At 41.0% G+C, this 26,777-nt stretch overlaps 1 protein-coding gene across 1 annotated transcript in view; it reads left to right on the plus strand.

Annotated features, from left to right (window-relative positions):
* Window positions 1–26,777, plus strand: part of LOC127688023 (myoferlin-like) — a 78,367-nt gene that overhangs the window by 24,911 nt on the left and 26,679 nt on the right. The window contains 9 exon segments of the mRNA XM_052186767.1: window positions 105–211; window positions 2,200–2,303; window positions 2,306–2,373; window positions 3,796–3,850; window positions 4,041–4,087; window positions 17,948–18,096; window positions 25,275–25,287; window positions 25,415–25,525; window positions 26,660–26,690. Of these exon segments, the coding sequence (XP_052042727.1) occupies window positions 105–211; window positions 2,200–2,303; window positions 2,306–2,373; window positions 3,796–3,850; window positions 4,041–4,087; window positions 17,948–18,096; window positions 25,275–25,287; window positions 25,415–25,525; window positions 26,660–26,690 (685 nt within the window).

Here is a 26,777-nt window from a genome sequence, read left to right on the forward strand (position 1 = left end):
TGTCCCTGACCCCATGCCCACCCTCTAACCTCCCTTGGAAATAACACTTTCTTGAGTATAATGGCAGAGTTATCAGTTCTCTGTCCTCTTTCTTAATTCTTCAGCAATCAAATATAGAGGCTGTAAAATCAGGGATCCAAGGTAAAATTCCTGCAAACCAGTTGGCAGAGGTGTGGCTGAAGCTGATAGATGAAGTCATAGAAGACATGAGGTACAGTAATCGGCCTCCTATCTCCTCATCCCAGCATGCCCTGAATTCTTAGACTGTAATTGCTTCTCGAATCTTGTCAAGTTTTTCTCTGAAAAGGAAAGGAAGGAAGGAAGGAAGGAAGGAAAGAAGGAAGGAAGGAAGGAAGGAAGGAAGGAAGGAAGGAAGGAAGGAAGGAAGGAAGGAAGGAAGGAAGGAAGGAAGAGAAATCCATTTGGGCATTGTTTTGGGCTCCTTGAAAGTCCCACCCCACCCCAAAAGAAGTTTCTGAATCACACAGAAAACCTCCATTCTCTGGTTCGGTGCCAAGTCTAAAGTAGCCCAGGGAGGCCCAGGCTGGACTCTGAGAATCTGGCCCAGCAGTCTGAGGCAAAGGGTGGGGGATGGAAGAGAAGGAGGAGAGATAGCCTGAGCTACCCTCCTGAAGAAGGACTTCTGACTTCCACAGAGAGATAGGATCATGGCTTCCACAACTCGGGACAATGTTCCTAATTCATGTCTTTAGAAATAGCTTGTTTGTGCTGTAGTTGTTGTTACTAAGTGTTTCAAGCACTCTGCGCTCCTTACGAAATACTTAACACTAAAACAGGAGTAGCAGATAGTTAGAACAGCCCCTAAACAAGGAAGACATGCAAATTCATTATATACTAAGAAACAGAGAAGAAACAACAACAACAACAGCAACAACAACACTAACACACACACATGCACACACACACACACACACACACTCACAAACACTCCAAGCTAAGTTAGACAAAGCCAGGACACAGGCTTAGCCAGAGGACATTTCATAGCTGTGACTTGAAGTAACTCAGATCTGTTGGCATTTAGAAATCAAAAGGGAAAGTGACTCATTCCAACCTCATTTTAAATGTTGCCTAATAATAAAGCAGAGGACAAGGAAGGTCAAAAAGAAAAGAGCATGGAGTACTCTGCTCTGTGGAAGTAGACATTTCCCCTTCTAGGGTAAGGCCCTTAGTCCCCCTGTCCAGTTGCGCCTCCTAGTGGTTCATTCCCATCATTGACGAACAGCTAAAATCAAAGAGTCACTGGCTTTGTGAGCATTCAAAGCTCCCACTGACAGACTTAGGCATCCTAAGGAGTGACCTCTTAATTACAGATAAGGAAGCAGGGAGGCCCCAGTGACGTGGAGAATGATTTACCCACTTAACACTTCTGCCCCTCTCACGGCCAGCTTCTCACTTTCAAAGGGCTCAAGTGTTGACTTCTGAGCGCAACAACATTCCCGTAAATTTTTGCCTTACGCGCAGCCACTGCAGGATCTTAACCCTTTATACACGTGTAGCCTCAGTTGTTAATGAAATCAAACAAAAACATGCAGTTACAGCTTTCACTTGGAAAATGCCTGTGAACTGTGGGATTTGCCAAAGAAAGCACAGGCGTGAGAACGCAAACTATCTTCAAAGAAGCTTTCTAAATGTTGTGTAGCAGGAAATTCCATGTTTGAGGAAAACCATGCTAGAATATCCTTCACACAAGGAGTTAGGTGGCATGCAAGTGACGGTAAATTTTAGGTGGAGGCAATATGAGTCGAATTTTCTGGTACTGGTGACAGTCTTGCCCTGTGGTCTCACCTATGCCACGGTGAGAGGGAGGCTCAGCTGGCAGGGGTCTAATCCACGTCCCTGTTTTTCTTGGGGAGTCTTAACTTGGATAGACATTGTCCTATACATGTTATTCTTCCTATCTTCTGGAACTCTCGGAGAACCTTCTGATGAAGATGATGGCGCTGGGAACATTTAGACTTTGCAGATTTAATTTTTGTGTTCCCTTTTCTGTTCTGCCAATGCCACAGACATCCTCAACTACGGTTTAAAGCAAGCAGCCCCTGTAGAATCAGGAGATTACAGACATGTCGATCTACGTGAAATGGCATGCAGACATACATTAAACATGTGGGCAAACATAAGCGAGTTTTGAAGCCTAGAATGTCATTCTTAGCTTTTGTTTCTCTTCTCTTCTTATAGATACATCTTGCCTGTCACAGAAGGAAAAACCAATGTCACAGTTCTAGATACACAGATCCAAAAGTTGCGGTCCAGGTTTCTCTCGCAAATACATGTTGCAGCTCTGAGGATGTGAAATCCACCTTGCTGGAGATCAAGGAGTGGCTCTATAAATTGATGCAGCTTACTGAAGAGGTAGACCTTGTCATCTGTTTCCAGAAGGATTCTTCGGATAACACGAAGGGTGGGGCAGGTGGTGGGTGGGGCCTCAGGTATGATATCTACCACTGGGATTGGATCTTATCAAAAATAAAAACAAGGATTTATTGGACTGAGGAGGCTACTGAAGGATGTATGGGGTAAAAGTCACGCAAAATTTAAGTTGGGTCCCAGAGGAACCTGCATGAAAAGCATCATGTCTGCACTGCTGTCATAGAGTATTTTGCATGATGGAATACTAAAGCACAACACAGAGAATTAAAATGTTATTGTAGTGTGGATGGGAAAAGCCTGAGTTTAAATATTGAATCATGTGTGACCTTGGGCAAGCTCTTCGATTCCTGTCAGTCCATTTTCCCTACCAGGAAAAGGGAGAAAAACACAGTCCTTAGGTGGTAGAACTGTTGTTGGATTTAAAGATGATGATCACAAGGAACGACAAAAGAGGTGAGGTATACAGTAGGTGCAGGATAAGTGTCGATGCAATACCCCACACCTCCATGGCTGAAACAACAAGAGAAAACAGACACCTTTGAGTATCTAGGGTAGTGTCTTAGTTTCTTCTGTGCTGCTGTAACAGAACAGTGCAGGCGGGGAAGTTATAAAGAACAGAGGTTTCTTTTCTATGGTTCTAGAGGCAGGATGAGTCAAGATGTAGAGACCTAAACTTAACAAGAACTTTTTTTTTATTGTGTTGTATCACTGGAGAGGAATAGAGGAACAAGAGAGAGTAAGCACCATGCACCTGGGACTGGGCCTACCCTCACACAATGCCTGTTCATATGCTAACTAAACCACTCCTGCAATAACAGCACAAATAAAGCTTCAGACATATATCCCTGAGGAGCACATTCAAACACACCCGAAATGGCTGCTGAAGGCTGCTTAGAGCTTTCTGATTAAAGCTTTCTGAATAAATCCACTGATGGTTTTCTTCAGGTGATGCTTGAGGGGCAGAGGATACTTCCTAAAATACCTTTCAGATCCAAGTGAGTTACACCTCTTCTTCTTCTTCTTCTTCTTCTTCTTCTTCTTCCTCTTCCTCTTCCTCTTCCTCTTCCTCTTCCTCTTCCTCTTCCTCTTCTTCAACTTCTTCTTCTTCTTCTTCCTCTTCCTCTTCCTCTTCCTCTTCCTCTTCCTCTTCCTCTTCCTCTTCCTCTTCCTCTTCCTCTTCCTCTTCTTCTTCTTCTTCTTCTTCTTCTTCTTCTTCTTCTTCTTCTTCTTCTTCTTCTTCTTCTTCTTCTTCTTCTTCTATTTCTTCTTCTCCGTCTTCCTTTTCATCTTCTTTTTCATCTTCTTCTCCTATTTGCCTCCTTCACTTCTCCTATTCCTCTTCCTCCTCCACTTCTTCTTCTCCTCCTCCTCCTCCTCCTCTGGGATTTACTTGATCCTTCCCAGAAGAATCTCTACAAAGATGTGATGCTGGAGACCTACTGGAACCTCAATGTTATAGGTAAGACTGTGAATTTACTTTTGAATTTCAAAATAAGTGACAGATGTTTCTTTGTTATTGGTGATCTTCTTTACTTTAGTTGAAAATGAGGAAAAATGAGCTGAATAAACAGGTTCAGTGCTGTCGAAATTCACATTACCTTGATCTTTACCTAATTTCCTATCATTCCTTTTCTGGAACTGTATTTTAGGTTCCTATTGGGAAGACCATCATATTGAAGAACAAGGTCAAACTTCTTGAAGTCTTGAAAGGTAATTTCCATGTGCAAATTGATGCAAAAATGCCTCTGTTGAAATTTTAATATTTTCTGGAAGCTCTAAAGAAAAGCAACAATATTAAAATTCAGTCCTTTAAGTGTAGCTATGATTATAATATTCTCTCAAAACCATGCACAGCATTGTCGGTTATCTGATTCATGTTTGCAAGGAATTCCCTTAAGAAAGAAGACAAGCAAACCAATGCCTTTAGAGATAACTTTATCTGATTTATAGTTCCATTAGAGCTATGCGGTGAATCTTCTAATCCATATAGTCTCAAAAGATGTTACAAATTAAATAGTGATAAATATATGACCAAAACCCAGGAATATTAATAGTCCATGGTAAAGTAGATATTCATATTCTTGTAGTGACATCGCTAAGTTTATTGAGAGGTCAGTTTATGAGAGTGTAGAATGATGTCATGAAGAAACCTTAATCCATATATCAAAAGTCTATGAGAAACAAAAAGTCAAACAGTGTGAATGCAATGTGTGGGAAGAGCTTTCATTCAATCTTCTTTTAGTTACTTTGAGCAGCTGCTCAGTGCTGGAAACTATTTCCTGAAACACTTCCAGACTGTTCCTTGACTGTTCAGTGAAAAGCAAAAATAAAACACTAAGTGGGTTCCTCCAACCTCTCTGGCTTTTCTTGGGGCTTAAAATGAAGAGGTGCCTGTGCAAGAATCAATTTCTAAGACCAACTTGGAAGCAGGGTTAGTCACAGTACAAAAAGGGTTGCAAGAGAGGTGAAAAGCTTTCCTGCTTTGACTGTGATTGGTATTAGGAAAGAATTGGGAGGTAACTAATTTTAGATGATCAATAAATGTCCTGACTGGCCATTTCTCAGATCTGCACACTAGACAATCAAGGATCTGGATCAAATACTGAACTTAAGTTAAACCAAATTATTGTAGTTACTCTAGTTCAACCAAAAGAGGAAATCCAGATATCCTGCATGTGGATCTTACTTGTAAGTGGTCAATGCTGAGGGCAGAACTTGTAGAAGATTCCAGAGAAACCAGCGCTATCAAAGTTTGGCATCCTGCCCATCGCATTTCTTCAAGCAAGCCCCTGGTCCAAGTATTTTGAGCAGATTCAGCCCTGATAGTGAAGTTATTCAGAGCCACGGCCTGATCTAGCAAGGGAGGAGCACCACAAGGGACCTCATAGGTGCAAACATCTGGCTACACCTGGCCGACACTTCTCATGCAGATCTAGGGAGGACCAACCACCACTACTCCCACTGCTCATATGTCTGCTCCTCCTTACTATGGGCAGCGACACTGTGGTCAACATACCTCAAAAATGGAGCTTACTTGAGGTTCCCTTACAGCACCTCAATTTTATTAGGATTATTTTCCATGTAAATCTCCAATTTTATCAAAATTTTCTAATTTCCTCTTTATTTAATTTAGAAATATTTTTAAGTCTATCCTTTCAGAGGTATCCCTTTGTAAATCTGCAATTTTCACACTTTTTTCTATGTATTTCTTCATTTTTACTAGGAATATTCTTGAAGAAAATTTTCCCTTTCATCCCAATTCAGAAACCGCCGGCCGCGCCCCCTGACATCCCCCGATCCCCGCCCCCACCCCGTGATTGTGAACCTCAGCCCCTGTCTGGCGCCATGTTGGCGTAGTTGTCCATCACCAGGCAACCACTGGCACCACCCCTGACATCACTGCAGCACCCGCCCTGCATCCAGCCTCCTGGACTGTTGTCATTTCCTGTCTTTAATTTTTGTGAATGAAAGTGGGCTGGGAGTTTGAATGTGCGCGTTGGTCAGAGGTCTGGCAGAGGGGAGAAGGAGGTGAATGCATGCATTTACAGCTGCTGGGATTGCTGAGCTTCCTGGGCTGAGCAGCCGGGCCTGGAATTGTGGAATGGGACCTCATTCGCATGCGCATTCAGATGAAGATAGTGCTCCATACTGAGGGTTTTTTTTATTTTGTTTTTTTGTTTTTGTTTTTTTTTGGTTTTTTTTTGTTTTTTTGTTTTTTTGTTGGTTTTTTGTTTGTTTGTTTTTTGTTTGTTTGTTTGTTTTGCTCTCTTGAGTAACTCCGCACTATCCTCTTGTCATCTCTGCAGACAGGGCCTGTGAGTTTGGAGAGGCCTGGCAAGACATGGGTTAACCCCTCAGGAAAGTTTGCAGGGGGACTGAGTGCAAACCCTCTCTGTGCTCCAGGCAGGGACAGTGGACAGGCAAGGCGCGGGCTTCCCTCTCTGGAAAGTTTGCAGCAAGGCGGAGTGCAAACTCTCTCTGTGCTCCAGGCCAGGACAGTGGCACAGGCACCTTCTTTAGTTTAGGAAATTTTCATTTAGGATTTTATTAGAAATGTTTTCTAGACATTTATGCTGATTGATCTTCTTCACTCTCACCCTCACCTTCTCCTTCTGAGGTGTTCCCTGTGGGTGTGCAACTTGAATGCTTCTCTGTGTCCTGCTTTGAGCTCTGCTGTTGTGTCCTGTGAGGGGACCCAAAGTACAAAAAGGGTTGCAAGAGAGGTTAAAAGCTTTCCTGCTTTGACTGTGATTGGTATTAGGAAAGAATTGAGAGGTAATTAATTTTAGATGATCAATAAATGTCCTGACTGGCCATTTCTCAGATCTGCACACTAGACAATCAAAGATCTGGATCAAATACTGAACTTATGTTAAACCAAATTATTGTAGTTACCCTAGTTCAACCAAAAGAGGAAATCCAGATATCCTGATGTGGCCCTATCTAAAAGGACTATTATTTCATAGCTTTAAAATGTTCTGCCTGAAAGAAAAACTATCAGTAAACTTTATATGCTCTAATACAAAATCCTAGACTCTGTACAAATGGCCATAAAGCCAGTTACATTTTGCAGTTATATTGGGAATATAATTACAACATTTCTTTCCTGCCTTCCATGATTACAGAATCATGATACCTAAAGCCTAATGCTGGGGAGAAGAAAAGTAGATGGTGCTTCAGTTCCCAGGCTTGGAGTCTGGGGTTGAGACCATGAAGGAAAGAGAAGATGAAGAAAGAAGCCTGTGCCATGGGGTAGGTGGATTGGCCAGGAGGACTGGCCTGGTGTATGAGCAGTCTAGGTAGAACATGGAAAATGATATCTCACAGCTATTAACAGGAAGTATACAAAATAGTCTGTCCAACTGCAATAATTTAAATCTTATTATAAATACCAAGTCCTTTGTGCTCTATTTGGTACCTTTTAGATTCAAGTGTGGTAATGAATAAATAAAAAGTAATATTTACCACATCAAGGTGGCTTTAAATATCATTTCTGTCCAATGATTGAAAGGGAATGAAAAATTACGATGGCATAGGCTACTCATTAGTCCTTGTTCTTGTTCTTTCTAGAAAATGTCACATTGTACTGTAAATCATCTTTTTTTTTTCTTTAAGAAGACAACAGGGAAGGATTGTTCCTGTAAGCTGTTATTAGATGTGGAAGTTGAAAGGCAGCCTGCTGCTCCCTGTGGTAGTGCATGTCTAAATCCTCAGAACTCAACGGGCACAAGGGCACAAGAGGAAAATCACAAGGCCAAGACCCAGCTCAGCTATCTTATGAATTTGAGGCTAGCCTAAGCCAAATTAAACCTTGTCTCACTTCCGCCTCAAATATATTCCTCAAGAGTAGATAGAAAAAGTGTCACATGAATACATACATTCACATATATCCCTTTCTACCATGTGTTTTTCTATGTGTCTAATAGCAGTGGGAAAATAATTATAATCAATAACAAAATATTAACATAAATTTTAATGGGGGATTTAAGTTTTCCTTTTGCGTTGCTTCTTTTTCATCTGTATTTGTTCATTTTCTGTATCAAGCATGGATTCCTTGTGCAGTTTAATCAAAGGCACAAGCTGTGAAATATAGTCTACACTACTTGTGTGGCCTATATTGTGCTATAATTTCATTCTAATCCCTATGGATTTTTAAAAAATAATTATTAAATGCACATTTATGTTCCAGCTACAGAAGTCACACATGGATCTGGAGGGTCCCTAGTAGGGGAAGGCCAAGAAAATCTGCAGTGTAAAAGATAAATCACAAAATGGCCTGCATGAGATTTTTAGTTTTCTCATTAAGCAGCAGCAAACTCTGCTTCTGAGCAAGACACTGACTTTGCTTATTCCAAGCAAAGCTTAGTTAGGTGAAAGCAGAGATTGAGAGCAAAATCATCTGAATATGAGAAAGAAATCAGAAGCCTGTAGAGCAGTTCATAGCCTAGATGTCAGCAGTGTGATGAACAGTGAAGAGGGGAGGCAGCTAGGTAAAAAGATGACTTAGTGCCATCCTTACCTCGCAGATGAGCACATCTGTGGAACATGGTGTGCAGTTACTGATCTAGTAAATGCCTTTTCACCACCTTATCTCCATTAACATCACCAGAATCAATTGGCTTTATTTGGCATTGACAGTTATTGACTGTAAAGGCATATACCTTTACAGTTTGTCTTGAGGATATATTATGTTTACATGCCTGTGTCATAACTAAGGCAGTAGGGATCTCTATCATCTGTGTCTTCCAATAAAGAAGATATTAATAATCTGTAGTGCACATTAGGTAGAAATTACCTACAGGGCACAAGGTGTCTATTGATTTGGACTCATTGGTAACCCATAAGTGCATCAGAGGACTGAAAATAGATCCAACTATAATTTAGTAGTCTTCTAATTCAGTAAAATGCTTAGAAATCTAGTGGTGTAGCGTATTCAGAGACATTAATTCCAAGGTGAAAGATAAGTCATTGCACTGGGCCATTGCACTGGGTAAGTAGAAGTTTTCTGGTAAAATTGAATAGTTCCATGGAAAATATTTCTGATTAAATTAAAGAAATATATAGAAAAAACTAAACTAACTGCAGTGGTAAGTAGAAATATTTTCAAATTGTCAATTTTAAAACATTTTCTCACGATATTTCTTCAATTTTATCAGAATTATTTTACATGTATCTTTCATTTTATCAGGAAATGTGTGTCCTTCCTCCTTCAATTTATTTAGAAATGTGTTTTAAATCAATGAATTTTTCGCTATTATTATCCATGAAAATGGTCACTTTTAACACTTAAAAATACTTTCCTTGTTAATCTTCAATTTTTTCATATAATGATTTTTGTTTCTTTTTCAATTAATTTAGTAAAATATTTATGCCTGCATTTTTGTCAGTATAATTTTCCATGAAAATTGACAATTTTAACATGATTTTCTACATTTCTTCCATTTTATCAGACATACTCTCCATGGAAATGTTGCATTTTGATATAAAATGTTTATTATTTCATTTTCAATCAATTTACTAATGCTTTTTTGTCTACAATTTAATCTGTATAATTTTTCATGAAAATCTTTATCATAATTTTTTTCTTTTTTTGAATTAATTTAGCAATGATTTTTATTTTTAGCATTTTATCTGTATAATTTTCCTTGAATTCAGAAATTTTAACATGTTTTTGATATATTTCATCAAATTTATCTGAAATATTTTCCATGTAAATCTGTACTTGTGTCAGTAAATATTTATAATTCCACTTTGATTTAATTTTGAAATATTTTTATGCCTTTCATTTTATCTGTATAATTTTCTATGATATTCTTCTATTTTAACATGTTTTCCTATAAATGTCTTCAAGTTATCATAAGTATTTTCTAGGTAAATCTTCATTTGTATAATAAAGTGATTCTACTTCATTTATCAACTAATTTATCAACGGTTTTTATGTCTACCATTTTATCTGTATAATTTCCTGAGACAATAGTGTATTTTAATTTGTTTTTCGATGTATTTCTTCATTTTTTTCTGATTTAATTTCCATCTAATTCTGTAATAGTGTCAGTAAATACTTATAAGTCAACTTTCAATTAATTTAGAAATATTTTTATGCCTACCATTTTATCTGTATGATAGTCCATGAGGATCTTCAATTTTAATTTTTCCTGACATTTCTTCAATTTTTCTTCAGTTTTCATAAATATTTTTGATGTAAATTTTCTATTAAAAAGAAACCCTGTCTTGAAAAAACAAAAATAAACAAATAGATAAATGAGGGGTTAGGGTTGGGTCGTGCAGTTTCTTTATGTAGAAAATCCGTTGCTTGAGAGCTGTGAAATACACTCAGATTCAAACTGTCTCTGTGTGTGTGTTTCTGTGTGTCACCAGGGAATCCTTACCTCATCCAAGGGCTGGCACCATGTTGGCATCCCTGTCTGTCACCTGGCAACCGCTGGCCCCGCCCCCGACGTCACCCTACCCCACCCCAAGTCCTTCCCTTTCAGCCCTAGGCGGGTGCCTTGTTGACTTCCCTGTTCAACACCCACCGACCACTGTCTCAGCCCTTGACATCACTCAGAGCCACTACTCCTCCCCTCCTCCTTCCATCTCAGCCCAGGGGGTGCGCCTCCTTGGTGTCCCTGTCCATCACTTGGAGATCTCTGGCCCTTCTCCTGACTTCACCCTGGCTCCGCCCCACGCCCAGCCTCCTGCATAGAAGTCATTTCCTGTCTTTCATTTTAATGAATGAAAGTCTGCCAGGAGTTTGCACTTGCGAGTGGGTCTGTGCAAGTGGGTCCGCAGCGTGGCAGAGGCATAGAGAGGTGAGCGTGCTTTTAGCGACTGCTGGGACTACCGAGCTTCCCAGGCACTGAACGGCCTGGTGTGGAATAGGGGGTCAGGAACGCATTTGGATGAAGATAAGTGCTCCATGCTGGGGGTATCTGTGAGCTCTGGAGTGACTCCACTATCCTCCTGCCATCTCCACAGACGTGGTCCATGACTTTGGAGAGGCCTGGCAAGGCGCGGGCTTCCCGCTCTGGAAAGTTTGCAGCGGGGCAGAGTGCAAACCGTCTCTGTGCTCCTCCAGGCAGGGACAATGGCCTCCTGGCATGACCCTCCTGTGGGGACTGAAACCTGATCTTAGCCAGGGAATGGTGCCGCCCACTAGTTAAGATAACCAAGGCTGTCCCTTACAGCCACGCCCCGAGGAACCTCCTCCTTGTTAGGATTCTGTCTAAGCTCCACCCCACAGTTACCAAGCAACAGCCAGTTATGCCCCTCCCCACTGTTACCTGGCAACAGCCAGGTAGGTCTGGTGCACTATAAAAGGGGCTGCTTGCCCCTCCCCACTCTCTTATCCTCTCACTCTCAGCTTCCCTCTTGCCCCTTCTTGGGCTTCTCTCCCTTCCTTTCCCCTCCCCCATCTCTCCACATGGTCATGGCCGCCTCTGCTTCTCTACTCTCTCCTTCTCTCTGCCTTTCTCTGCCTCTACTACCCTCTTGACTCCCATCTCCATGCCCTGAATAAACTCTATTCTGTACTATACCATCTTGTGTCTGGTAACCTCTGGAGGAAGCGATGCCTTGGCATGGGCCCACTGAGGCATGCCCTTCCCCCACACCGCCATTAGAACATAGTCTCTCATCCCTTTCTCTTTTTATGACCACAACACCCCTGGCCATTCTTGATCTTATCAAGTAGACAGTTGGGGTTGATCATCATGGTGGCTGTGAGGCTCGGTCTATTTATCTAGACACTGGGGTCTTCTTTCTCACCTTGCAAGAGTATATGAAATCATTTTCTCAGATTAATTATAATATATAATATATATAATTATATATTATAATATATAATATATATAATTAATAATATAAAATAATAGATTTTATATTAAAATATTTTATATTTCTAAAATCTATTTATTGGAATTTGTGCATTTACTAGCTTTCCCACCAGATCTTAAATGTATTGTGTGACTGTGCCTGACAAAATAGACATTCAAAAGTTAAGGGGCTGGGTGGGTACAAACCAGGCCTAGAGACTCCTACATATTCTGCTCCTTGCTCCCCTCTCATTTCCCTCCTTACCAGGGGTAGTATTTTCCTTCGTTACTGTAATTAACATGGCTGCCCAGTGGCTTCATGCCACAGAGATCAAAGCTCTTCATAAGCTTTACCTCAGTTTCTCCCCTTGGTCTGGGAGGGGCAAATTGCTAGTTAGCCTAGGATGACCCCTCCCACTCCACAGAGGAGAACAAGGGCAAGGACTCAGGAACTGACTCGTGGGTGGAGGGAGCGCCTGGTGGCTGCCTGCCAGGGAAACATGGCTCCCTAAGGACTGTGTGGGTGACTTGGGTTTCCCAGATGGCATTGCCACAGTGAGCGAAAATGGTCTCAGCCTCCACTCCTTCCCCCAAAGAGACTCCCACTGTTGACGTCTTCACATCTCTGTGTAGGGTTGTCAGTGTTATGTTTTGTAACAGGAAGTCAAGGGTGTGTTTGGTGGAGGTGCAGTGTGGGGTGGGGGAAGGGGGAGCCTTGGTGGACCATGCTGAAGCACCACTTCCCCCTGAAGGACCAGCCACAGGATGGTATAGTATAGAATAGAGTTTATTTAGGGCATGCGGAGGGGAGATGAGGGAGTAGAGACAGAGAAAGGCAGAGAGCGAGAGAGACAGAGACAGAGACAGAGAGACAGAGAGACACTGAAACAGTGAGACAAAGAGAGAGGAAAAGGGAGAGAGAGGGTATTTTTATTTCAGTTCTTTTTTTTGAGACAGGCTTTCTCTGTGCAGCCCTGGAACTCACTCTGGAGACCAGGCTGGCCTCAAACTTGAACGCAGAAATCTGCCTGCTTCTGCCTCCCAAGTGCTGGCATTAAAGGATTAAAGGCGTGCACCACCACTGCCCATAGCCACAGTAGCTGATGAAACAGCAGGTGGGCTGCAAACCACACTTCCCAGAAGGCCTCGGGTTCAGAAGAACACGTCCACATAATTCCCTGAATTTAGAGGTTCAAGAACTACAATTCCCAGCATGTACCACTATAAGGACCAAAACTTCCGCCATGCATGCATCAGTGACAGGGAAGCTTGCCCTTCCTCTCCACCCACCTCCAGCCAATAAAAAGGCTCTGTACTTCGCATATGGCACCATGGGCTAGTTGAGAGTCTAGAGAAGCTAAAACTGCACCACAGTCTTTGAGAGGTCTCTCTCTCTCTCTCTCTCTCTCTCTGTGTGTGTGTGTGTGTGTGTGTGTGTGTGGTGTGTGTGATCATGGAGGTTTACTATTCTTTATGTCTGCATGTATTCTTCCTTTCCAATCCCTCATTACTTTCAGAGAAATTTGGAAACACAGTTCTGTCATTGGGAAGGCAGAGGTGAAACTTAGTGGATCATTGAAGAGCTTCATAGCTTTCCTTTAAAAGAACAAAACAAAACAAAACTAGAATTGCCCATTTGTTGAGCCTGTAATAAATAACAGTGAAAAATGTATATCAGCACTTTATCATCATTATTATTATTATTTTGGAATTTTTGTGGGTTTTTTTTTTTTTGAGACAGCGTTTCTCTATAGACCAGGGTTGCCTCAAAATCAGAAATCCGCCTCCCTCTGCCTTGAAAGTGCTTGGATTAAAGGTGTGTGCCACCACTACCTGGCATTATTTTGGATTTTCAAGAGAGTTGGGTTTTTCTTTGTTGGTTGGTTGGTTTGTTGGTTTTTGTTTTTGTTTTGTTTTTTTCTGTGTAACCCTGGCTGTTCTGGAACTTGCTCTGTAGACCACACTGGCCTTGAACTCACAAGAGATTCGCTTATGTCTGCCTACAGAGTGCTGGGACTAAAGGCTTGCATTACCACCAGCCGGCTTAAGAGTTCAGGAGGAAGGTATTTCACTTCTTTGGTGACATGCTGATCATCATGTTTGGGGAAATTTAATTTACAGTTATGATGGGAATTAAGTATCTGGGTGTTAAAGGAATGTGAGTTGACATCACTTCATAATGGCTTTCCCTGTTGTGCTACCACAGATGACAGACAAAGCAGCTCCCTCAGCATTGCTGATGGAGTCCATGCTGACAGCAACATGGGCTGAGTTGGATCACACGTGTGTGTTAAGCATTAGGGATTCTGTACAGCACTAGTACCCTGTACAGAAATCACTTTGATAACTGTCATGGCTGCTGCTCTTGCCTGGTGTGGCAGAGATGATGAGAGTTTATATATTAAACAAATGAGATAGTGGAGTTGATGTGTTAAGCAGAGAGCCTGGCATCTAATCAGTTATGGAGTGCTCAGGGCATGGTTATATTGAAAGGTTAGTCTGAGCCTTATTCAAGTATGCATGCATATATTTTAAAAATAGCAACAGTGCATTTAAAATGTTGACAGACCCTAAAATTAAATTTCTTACAGGAAATAGGACATAGTTTCCTCTTCATTTTGAGAACACAAATAAAATAATAATGAGTGAATGTCGCAGATGTCTAGAAAAGATAAAGATGTATAAGTTTTGACATTTTTTTTTCTCCTTAAAGACCTCCATAATAGACATGGTATGAATAGGATTTGATTAAAAAATTAAAACCTTAAAATATTTTTTATCTACTCAAGTGCATGTTTGAGACAGGTGGAACCTTTTGCATGCTTGTCAAGGGTGTTTGTTTGTTTGCTTGGCTTGTTTTTGTTTTTGTTTTGCTTTTCGTTTTTTTGTTTTTTGTTTTTTTTTGAGACAGTGTTTCATCATTAGCCCTGGACATCCCTAGATCTTGTTCCGTAGAACAGGCCTGCCTCAAACTCACAAGAGATCTGCCTGCCTCTGTCCCCCAAGTGCTGGGATTAAAGGTGTGTACCACCACTGCTTGGCTGTCCAAGTTCTTCTTAAATATGGGAGAACATAGCCTAACTGGGAACTCCACCTGAGACCTGAGACCACATGGCAACTGCTAAACCTGCTCTTGCTGTCCTAATGTTTAGTTGAAGTAGATATACTATAGTGAATACATAGTATACATAGTGTATGTATACATATACACTATAGTGAATGAATGCTATTTGTTGTGCTCTAAAACCTATATTAAGTATACATATACATACATTCAACAATTATTTATCAAGAGAAACCTAACAGAGGCAGGGAAAAGGGGATGCAATAGGGAATTTCAGGAAGGGGGTACCTGGAAAGGAGAAAACATTTGAAATGAAAATAAGGACAATAGTCAATAAAAAAATCATTTTAAAATGACTTGAAATGCTGGGTGGTGGTGGTCCACGCCTTTAATGCCCGCAATTGGGAGGCAGAGGCAGGCAGACATCTGAGTTCAAGGCCAGCCTGGTCTACAGAGTGAGTTCCTGGATAGCCAGGGCTACACAAAGAAACTCTGCCTTGAAAAAAAAGTTCAAAAAACCAAAAAATATTGAAAAAAATTAAAAAAATCAACAGTTGTACAGTCTCCCACTAGGTGCAGACAATGCCGTCCTCTGCTATATATGTTCCTGGAACCATGCACCAGCCCATGTGTGCTCTTCAGTTGATGGATTCGTCTCTCTGAACTCCCAGGGGTCTGCGTTACTTGATACTGTTGGTCTTTTTAAGGGATTGGCCTCCCCTACCTATCCTTCCATCCTTCCCCTAACTCTCCCTAGGGATCCATGACCGAGTCCAATGGTTGGCTGTGAGTATCTGCATCTGTGTCAGTCAGTCGCTGGTGTTCCTTCTCAGAGGACAGCCATGCTAGGCTCATGTCTACAAGTACATAGATGTTTTTCCATCTCAAATGGCTGTCACCCAGTGTAGTCTGTCCCATGTGGCAGGACTCAGCTTTCCTCAAGTAGAAAATGGGGACTTCAGGCGCACAAGGCCATACTGTTGGTTGTGACTCTATAATGATCTTTGAGCAGCTTGTGATACACCTGTCTTTTAATAAGAACATGTGTGCTGTTGTGGGATGTACACCACAGTTGTCTCCTTTGTTATAATTTGGAGATAGATTTCTAAACAAACCTGGTGAACAAACATGTGAATCCCAGCCTCCTAGTCTCAAACCACCCTGCTTAGCACACTTCATCCGTGGGGTGTTTTTAAGGCCATCCTCCATCCGCTAAATGCTACTTACTGTCACTATTCCTAAGCTTGGTAAGTCCTTTACATCACAAATTCTACTCTTGTACATCTCAGTTTAATATGGCAATGCTCCCCAGTATATGAGAGGCCTTTTAACTGCTCTACAAAATTAATTGCACGTGGATCTTACTTCTAAGTGGTGAATGCTGAGGGCAGAACTTGTAGAAGATTCCAGAGAAACCAGTGCTGTCAAAGTTTGGCATCCTGCCCATCGCATTTCTTCAAGCAAGCCCCTGGTCCAAGTATTTTGAGCAGATTCAGCCCTGATAGTGAAGTTATTCAGAGCCACGGCCTGATCTAGCAAGGGAGGAGCACCACAAGGGACCTCACAGGTGCAAACATCTGGCTACACCTGGCCGACGCTTCCCACACAGCTCTAGGGAGAACCAACCACCACTGCTCCCACTGCTCATATGTCTGCTCCTTCTTACTATGGGCAGCGACACTGTGGTCAACATACCTCAAAAATGGAGCTTACTTGAGGTTCCCTTACAGCATCTCAATTTTATTAGGATTATTTTCCATGTAAATCTCCAATCTTGGATATCAAATTTTCCTAATTTCCTCTTTATTTAATTTAGAAATATTTTTAAGTCTATCCTTTTAGAGGTATCCCTTTGTAAATCTGCAACTTTCACACTTTTTTCTATGTATTTCTTCATTTTTACCAGGAATATACTTAAAGAAAATTTTCCCTTTCATCCCAACTTTTTCTATGTCCTTGGTCGTTTAGTAAAAATAAAATTGTCTAAGATTTTTTTAACATTATTTTCAAAAAAGTTCTTCAATTTTAACACATTTTTGTATATACTTCTTCAATTTTATCAGAAATGTTTTACATGTAAATTCTCAGTTTTATCAGAAAATGTTCTACTTCATTTTTCAACCATTTTAGGAATTTTTATGTCTACCATTTATCTGTATTATTTTTCAATTAAAACCTTCAATATTTCAAATTCCACTTCATTTTTTCACAAATATTTTCAGTGAATGTTTCTACTACCCTTTTCAATTAGTTTAGAAATATTTTATATGTCTAACATTTTATCTGTATTATTTTTCTGATATCTTGAATTTTAATACATTTCCTGTATATTACTTCAATTGATTAGAAATATTTTCCATCAAAATCTTCAATTTTATCCAATTTTTTTTCTAGGTTCTTGGACAATGTTCTAGGTATATTTTCTATGTCTACTATTTTACTATTATTATTTTCCAACTAATTCTTCAATTTTAACACATATCTATATATATTTCTTCAATATTCCTTGAATATTAGTTAAGAGAAACTTTAATTTTATCAGAAAATATTTCTATTTAATTTTTCAATTATTTAGAGATGTTTTTATGTATACAATATTATCTGAATAATTTCCCATAAAAAATCTTCAATTTAACACTACTTTTCAATACACTGCTTCAATTTTATCAGAAATATTTTCCATGAAAATCATCATTTAATAAGAAAATGTTTGTAAGTGCTTGATTTCGTAAGGATGATTTATCTTTTACCATTATTATTTTCCAACAGATTCTTCAATTTTAACACTTTATTTTTCAATTTTTTCCTAAAACTGAGTTTGCCTTCACATTTAGTTTTCTTTGTCAACTTTTTATGTGTATTTATTTTCAATGCCAAATCTCAATTTGAAATAAAATTTCTGTATATTTCTTCAATTTTATAAGAAGTATTTTGCATGAAAGCCATCAATTTGATTAGAATTTTTTTACATGGTTTGTCAGTTAGTTTTGATGTATTATCTGTGTGTCCACTTTCATGTGTATTATTTTACATCAAATTCTTCAATTTTAATACACATATTTATATATTTCTTCAAATTCAGTGAAAATGTCACATTGGCATCACTGTCAGTCACTCAGAGACTGCTGGCCCTGCCCCTGACATCAAGCCAATCCCGCCCCTCGCACATCTTTCTCAGCCCCTGGCGGGAGCCGTGTTGGATTCCCTGACTGTCACCCAGCAACTGCTGGCCAAGCCCCCTGACATCCCCCGAGCCCCACCCCCACCCCGTGACCCTGCACCTCGGCCCCTGGTGGGCTCCATGTTGGCGTCCCTGTCCGTCACCCGGCAACCACTGGCACCACCCCTGACGTCACCGCAGCGCCCGCCCTGCATCCAGCCTCCTGGAATGTTGTCATTTCCTGTCTTTAATTTTTATGAATGAAAGTGGACTGGGAGTTTGAATGTGCGTGTTGGTCAGAGGTCTGGCTGAGGGGAGAAGGAGGTGAATGCGTGCATTTAGCGTCTGCTGGGATTGCTGAGCTTCCCGGGCTCTGAGCAGCCGGGCCTGAAATTGTGGAACGGACTGCATTCGCATGCGCATTCAGATGAAGATAGTGCTCCATGCTGAGGTTTTTTTTTTTTTTTTTTTTTTTTTTTTTTTTTTTTTTTTTTTTTTTTTGAGCTTTTGAGTAACTCCACACTATCCTCTTGTCGTCTCCACAGACGCGGTCTGTGAGTTTGGAGAGGCTTGGCAAGAAGCAGGCTTCCAGCTCTGGAAAGTTTGCAGGGGGACGGAGTGCAAACTCTCTATGTGCTCCGGGCAGGGACAGTGGACCGGCAAAGCGCGGGCTTCCCGCTTTGGAAAGTTTGCAGTGGGGCGGAGTGCAAACCCTCTCTGTGCTCCTCCGATGGCTGGGCAAGGCGCTGGCTTCCCGCTCTGGGAAGTTTGCAGCAGGGCTGAGTGCAAACCCTCTCTGTGCTCTGGGCAGGGACAGTGGCACAGGCACCTTCTTTAGTTTAGGAAATTTTCATTTAGGATTTTATTGGAAATGTTTTCTAGACATTTATGCTGATTGATCTTCATTCTCGCCCTCATCTTCTCCTTCTGAGGTGTTCCCTGTGCGTGTGCAGCTTGACTGCTTCTCTGTGTCCTTCTCTGAGCTCTGCTGTTGTGTGCTGTGAGGGGACCTCAGGGAAATGCTGAAATCAAGACATGGTGAGTACAGGATATCTGCCCACAATGGGGAGGAACATGGGACTGCGCAGAGGGTGCTGGTTGTGCTCTCATCAGAATGGCTGGTTGCTATGTGTGTGAAATAGTGTGGATAACTGATGTGGGAAGGGTCTTCCACTGAGGGTGACAATATTCATAAGCAAGTGGGCCTGGGCTGGATGAGAGAGCTACCTGAGCATGGGACAGTGTCCAAACATGGAAGGAAGCCAGGAAACAATGTTTCCCATGCTTTAGCCTTCAGATTGTAGCTTCAGTTTCTACTCTAAGCTCCCAAAGTGATGAATTGTGATCTGACAGAACCATTCACCATAACCATTTGTTACATGAGAGGCTATTTCTCAAAGGATTCCTTCACAGTAGAAGAGTTGCAAGTTAGAACAACAAGAAGAAGACTGGTACCAATAGGTCATAGGTGATTGGACAGAATCTATGTTCCTTTTTTGAGGGAATGTGGAAAATATCAGAAATTGAGATGACAGAAGACATAAAAACCTGTAAAAATTTCTTAATCAATTGTTCACATAGGACTTGCAAGATAGGAGTGTTGAGAGAAATGCAGCCAGAGGAAATTGTGATCACAGAATTTCAGAGGAAAATAGATACTGTGTACATTTTAGTGAGAGTTCTTTGTGTGGTATTTTGTTGAAAAATCTTTACTCTGTGTCTTACACCTGAAATGTAGAGTGGGGTACATTTTAAAAATAATGTGCTGATTTCTAAATTTTCATTCTATTTGTATTTATTTATTCACTTTGCTCACTTATTTATTTATTATTTATTTCTTTAATTTAAATTCTACTTTCTCCCATCACTCCATTCCACCCTACACAGTCCATCATCCCTGACTCCTTTTATCTCTCCAAGGAGCACAGGGACACTGTAGTATCAACCAATCGTGGCATTTCAAGTTTCTGCGTGGTTAGACATATCTCTCTTATTGAGGTCAGACAAGGCAGACAAGTGAGAGGAACTCTGTTCTGGCTAGTTTTTTGTGTAAACTTGAAACAGGCTGGAGTTATAACAGAGAAAGGAGCATCAGTTGGGGAAGTGCCTCCATGAGATCCAGCTATGGGGAATTTTCTCAATTATTGATCAAAGGGATAGGGCCCCTTGTGGTTGGTGCCATCCCTGGACTGGTAGTCTTAGGTCATATAAGAGAGCAGGCTGAGCAAGCCAGGGGAGGCAAGGCAGTAAGAAACATCCCTCCATGGCCTCTGCATCAGCTCCTGCTTCCTGACCTGCTTGAGTTCCAGTCCTGACCTCCTTTGGTAATGAACAGCTGTATGGAAATATAAGCTCAATAAACCCTTTCCTGCCCAATTTGCTTCTTGGCCATGATGTTTGTGCATGAATAGAAACCCTGACTGACTATGAGAAATTGGTACCAGGATAGTGGGGTATCCCTGTGACAACCTGACCATTGTTTTGGGGAGAACTGTGGAAGGATTTTGGATCTTTGGGCTAGAAGAGCCATTGGTTGTTAAGAGCTCTGTGGAATGTTCTGTAGGAGTTTGTATGATAATGTTGAGAACAGTGCAGAAAATGATGGACTGGCTTGTAAAATTGGAGAGGGAAAATTTAAGAATCTTATCAGGGCTATTGCTGTTTTGATTGTGAAGATTCTGTGGCTTTGGTTTGCTGGGGCTGAAGAATCACCTGTGATTAACAAGATACTAGAACTACTAAAGCAAAACCTTTTACATTACTGGGACTATTTATGGCTTCTTATCTGGTGCTGAGAAATGAGTGGTGATTAAGAAGAGACCAGCACCACTGAGGTGAAATCTTCCGGGAAGTGTGTTCTGAGAGCACAGAGGCTGTGTTCCAGAGATAACCACGGTTGTACATTGTGCTGTTGTTGGAATAGGTAATGTGTAAGTGTCACATTGACAGTACTGGTTTTGAAGGCATGAAGGGGTCATGAAGAACAGCTGAGGCTTGGCACTGTGTGAGGCCATGGAAGGCCATTGTTGAAGGTGCAATCTCAGTTGAACTTGATGGCCCAGAAATGAAGGGGTCATGCATAGGAGTTGAGGCTTGGCATCATGAAGAAAGCCTATGAGAGGCTATTGGTAAAACATAGTTACAGCAGAAAACAGCAGTGTTTTGGAGATGCCAGTGCCATCTAATGACCACCAAGAACAATAACAGCAGTGGAGTACAGGCATCTGGGTCCTAGAAGGCAAGGTTGTGCTACAAAGGGCATAGCTGGAGAAGTGACCCAAGCCCTTGAAGGAGCCCGGAAGATGGTGAGCAGGTGATTTGGATTCCAGATATTGGAGTTTGAGTTTTCCTTTTGATTGAGACTGTATGCTGATATTTTTCTTTCTTGAAGGAAAATAGTATTTTAATGGAGCCCACAGTTAAGAGACTTTGAATTTTTAAAAGATGTTGGACATTTTAAAGGGATAGAATTTTTTAATATATAAAGCCTGTGGAACTTTTATTCATCTTGGGGATGAATAAGAAAGTAAGGGTTGAGGATTAATAGTGATATGTTGGTGTGTCAGGTTCACAAGGGTTCTGATGCACTGGCTGGTTTTGTGTGTCAACTTGACACAGGCTGGAGTTATCATAGAGAAAGGAGCTTTAGTTAGGGAAGCGCCTCCATAAGATCCAACCTTGGGACTTTTTTTTTCAATTAGTGATCAAGAGAGGATAGACTCTTGTGGCTTGAGACCATCCATGGACTGGTATTCTTAGGATTTAAGTCTGCTTAGCAGACTGAGCAAGCCAGGGGAATCAAGCCAGTCAGGGAAATTCCTCCATGGCCTCTGCATTGGCTCCTGCTTCCTGACCTGCTTGAGTTCCAGTCCTGACTTCCTTTTGTGATACACAGCAGCATGGAAGTGTAAGATGAATGAACCCTTTCCTCCCCAACTTGTTTCGTTGTCAAGCTGTTTGCGCAGGAATAGAAATCTTGACTAAGACAAGGGTAATGAAAATGAGTAGCAGTTGAGCTTTGCCCATGTGAGAGGCCAGGAAAGATTAGTGGAGAGGTGAAGACACAGGGACAGTTGAAGATTCAGGATTGAAGATATTTTGAAATGAAGCTGGGTTTTGCAGAGCTCTGTGTGTGTGTGTGTGTGTGTGTGTGTGTGTGTGTGTGTGTGTTGGGGGGACATGCTTGTCCCGATCTGGATACCCATTTTCTTTATCTATTTTCTTATCGTGGAGGTTTACCATTTTTTATGTCTGAGTTTATTCATCCTTTCCTTTTGGAGCAATATGTAAACACAGTTTTGCCATTGGGAAGGCAGTGGTAAAACTTTTTGGATTGTTGAAGAGCTTCCTTGCCTTCCTTTAAAAACAAAACAAAACTAGAATTGCCCATCTGTTGAGTCTGGAATTCAAAACAGTGAAAAAATATATTACAGTACTTTATCATCACCATCATTATTATTATTATTATTGATTTTGAAGACAGTTTGTGTATGTGTGTGTGTGTGTGTGTGTGTGTGTGTGTGTAGCCCTGGTTGTTCTGGAACTTGCTCTGTAGACCAGGCTGGCCTTGATCTTACAAGAGATCCACCTGCCCCTGCCTACAGAGTGCTTTGATAAAGACTTGCACCACCACCACAAGTCTTAAGAGTTCAGGAGGAAGGCATTTAACTTTTTTGGTGACATGCTGATCATCATGTTTGGGGAAATTTAATTTACAATTATGATGAGAATTAAATATCTGGGTGCTTATATTGTTCATCTACCTGTAGAAAGGATTGTAAGTTGACATCACTTAATCATGGCTTTACCTGTTTTGGTCACACACATGGCAGACGCTGCAGTTCCCTCAGCATTGCTGATGGAGACGGTGCTTATAATAACATGGGCTGAGTTGGACAACACATTTGTGTTAGGAATTAGGGATTTCATACAGCACCAGTATCCAGATATCACTTTGATAACTTTCATGGCTTCTGCTTATGCCTGGCATGGCAGAGATGATGAGAGATTTTGGTTAAACAAATGAGATAGTGGAGTTGATGTGTTAAGCAGGGAGCCTGACTTCTGTGACACGCTCAAAAGTGTTTAATTCCTCACCGGTCATGTCAGACCCCACAAAATCACATCTGGGCATGAACAGAAACAATGTAGGAGCCCCTCAGAGGCAACCTGTGCTATGCTCGGGAGACACAGCTTTCAGATTCCTCAGCCTGGGTCTTTCCTAGTTTCTCTTCTTCCCTACAGTATCGAATACCAGTCCCAATTCTGGCTCTGTCCTTTTTTTCTGTCTACATTCATAAGAGAAACCAGTTTCTTCTTTTCTGGCCCCTGTCTCTTGTCTTATTCAAGTGAGGTAAGGGACCAACCCCATTTCCTTCAAACCTATACTGATGACAACAAAAGCATATAGATGCCTATGATGCCAGTGACTGGGGCTTTAGACATGAGACATGTCGGTTAATGCTTTCATGATATGGGATGTATGTTAACTAAGCTACTATGAGGAGTGCAGCAAGGGTCTCCAACTTCCTCAGCTTTTCATATCCATCATCTTAAGTAGGTAAGTGTGGTACCAGAGTCTGAACCTGGAGCATCAAACTAGAGTACCCATCATACACCATATTACGTGTGCCCTTAGCTATAGCCCTAGACGCCTCACCTCTTTACAGGGCACCTATGTCTTGATAGTACATAAAAGTTCCATCTACTGTGTGTTGTAGATAATATGTCAGCAGCTATCAGATTGTGGAGATAGAGATAGATAGATAGATAGATAGATAGATAGATAGATAGACAGAGACAGATAGATAAATGGACAGAGATAGATAGATGATAGATAGATAGATAGATAGATAGATAGATAGATAGATAGACAGAGACAGATAGATAAATGGACAGAGATAGATAGATAGAGAGATAGATAGATAGATAGATAGATAGACAGACAGACAGACATATAGACAGACAGGCAGAGAGACAGATTTTTTCAGTCAGTTTCACTCTGTAGCCCAGACTGGGCAGAAATCTTGACTTTTTTACCTCAGTGTCTCAAGTTCTGGGATTGCAGGTATATAACAGTAGGTACTATGCACTAGCTGTGGAATATTTTATAAAACAATTGAGAAAACTCAAGAAAAATAGAACTATTCTAGATAAAATGGAACTGGAAAGATAGGATCCAGATTCAGTTGTGATCTTTGTTTGGATCCTAGATTTGGAGCAAAATCCAAGAATTTTTGTTTTGAAATATATAGAAAAATCTTAAATCGATTGCCTATGTGTTCATTTTGGGGATATGATAATAGCATTGGGATTATACAAAAAAGGTGCCCTTACTCTTATGAAACACGCACAAATACACTTTGAAGGAATAAATTACCATGATATCTAAACTTTGTTTTGAGTGATTCAGTTAAAAAATAAAAAAGAAAGAAAAATCAATAAAGCAAAAAAAAAAAAAAAAAAAAAAAATCAAGAAAGACTAGCCTTGCTTTAGCTTTTCTGGATATTTTAAGATGGACATAGTCATCTTAAGTAGAAACTTATTTTTCTTCCCAGTTTGGAAAAACTGTAATAAATCTATTTTCCTGAAAAGGAAAACAAGACCTCTGAGTGGTGGTGGTGGTGCACACCTTTAATCCTAGCACTTGGGAGGCAGAAGCAGGTAGATCTCTGTGACTTTGCGGCTAGGCTGGTCTGCAGAGTGAATTCCAGGACAGCCAGAGTTTCATAGTGAGACTCTGTCTCAAGAGAAAGAGAGAGACAGAGACAGAGACAGAGAGACAGAGAGAGAGGAAGAGAGAGACAGACAGAGAGTAGGGGAAGAGAGGAAGAAAGGAGAGGAGAGGAAAGAAAAGAAAAGGAAAAAGAAAAGAAACAAATGTCCTATGTCCTACTATAGTAACAAAGACAAAAGGTATTGTTTTTTAATTAAAATATTTCCACATAAGAAGTTGTCAAAAATGATTTTGTTTTAGTAAATGCTACTTTTTAAGGTCCTCGTTGTAGCCCAGGCTAACCTAACTCACTGTGTAACTCAGGCTGGCTTCCAGTCATGGCAGTCCTCACACCTCAGCCTCTCATGTGCTGGGAAAGAGGTGGTGAAGCTTGACTGAGAAGGAATTACCCCAGTTGAATGGACAATGTTTTCCTTAAAGGCATTAGACAGAAATGATAGAACTGAGAATGTTAGTGAACCGATTGGGCATCCCAGCCGTCAGCACGCACTGTAGTCAAAGTATCAATGTGAAATAATCTAGATCCTCACTTTAGTTAGCTGTAAATATCCTGTGCTAAGTGAGCAAGTTTGACCATGTCAACTATTTCTCATGTTTTCCTTTGCCAGCGTGAAGAGATGGGTAAGTGCTCACACCGCCATACCTAATTCCGAACATGGTTAGCAGTTTTCTAGGCAAACCTTCAGCATCAGCTCCTCCTGGCCTGAGCCACTGCTAATGTCCCATGTGTTCTGTGTTGTTTTGACAGTTATTTTTCTACAATGTGCACATCACACCCTCTGAGCTCATGGATGAGGTCATGAGCATCCGGATAAGGGGCAAGGGCAGGAGGACACTGCTCGCTGACCACTGGACGAAGGTCGTCAGCTCACCGTTCTCCTTTCCTCCAGGTTTATAATTCCCATTCTTTGAGGGCAGATTGTCTGATGGGGGAATTCAAGGTAAGTGACAACAGTGTACTACTTTCAATGATACAAAGATGAAAACTCTCCTAATAGGGAATCTGATTCACAGCCAGGCCTCAAAGCACACATGGCGGTGACATCTTTAGGGTTCTAGGTAAAGGGCAGACACCATTATTTTTGCTGAAGGCTTCATATATCTTATCTACTTTAAAAGTATAACACTAATAACATTCCAAAGCACATGCTTTGGGATGTCAATGAAGGCCTGTGACAGCATCAATCTGTCGATGGAAGCAAAGATGTTGCTACAAAGGACTCGCTTGGTCTTGGCAGAAAGCCCCAACCAGCTCTGCTTACCAACAGTCCCAGAGTTCTGTCTAAAAAGCCGGCTGTAAGTCTAAAATGAAAACAGACAAGAGAAGCTACACTTTTTCAGTAGTGCTCACTGAGCAGATTCTTGACTGGCACTTCAGCAGTCCCAGAGGATGAGCTACCTTTAGAAGGAAGAAGAGCCAGTCATTAACATGCTTCCAAGATGATCTGGTCCAGGCAGACCTTGGTCATACCCTGCCTGTCACTGGAGCGGATTCTCTTAACCACTTTGATCCTTGTTCGCAGAATGGAATCGTAGAGACGTGTAAAGACATCATGGAACCGTTCAATCACCGATTAGATTAGTATTCACATTAGGACTGCCTGGAAAGGAAGGAAGGTTGGACAGGAATGGGTGAGGTGATTTCCTCTAGGGTGATTTCCGGTCCCAATTTCTCTGGCACTTTCTATGTGGAAACTAAGAAAGTCTTGGGAAAACTGGGACATGCTGGTCACCCTGCTTTTACGGTTTATTCTAACCCGACATCTAGCTCACACATTCAGTAATGTTCCATTCAGAGTCTTCCATATGTCATACATCAGGTAACATGCTGATACAAAGTGAGTGAAGCTGGAATTTAGACCTTGAAAGTTTAAAAGTGAGGGCATCGAATCTAAATATAATGTGTTTTGTTTTTTTTGTTTTTTTTTTTTGTCTTTAAATTGACAAGACTGATTTTAAAATCTATTTAACTTGTTTTTTAAATTTTCCCCAGATTGATGTTGGATTTGTTTATGATGAACCTGGTAAGTCATGTCTCCCCCAATCCCCCACCTAATCAACTTTACTTGCTTTACTCCTTCTAATTCTGAAGAAAATCCTAGAGCTTAAGA

The sequence above is a fragment of the Apodemus sylvaticus genome, chromosome 6 (assembly GCF_947179515.1).
Source record: "Apodemus sylvaticus chromosome 6, mApoSyl1.1, whole genome shotgun sequence".
NCBI lineage: Eukaryota > Metazoa > Chordata > Mammalia > Rodentia > Muridae > Apodemus > Apodemus sylvaticus.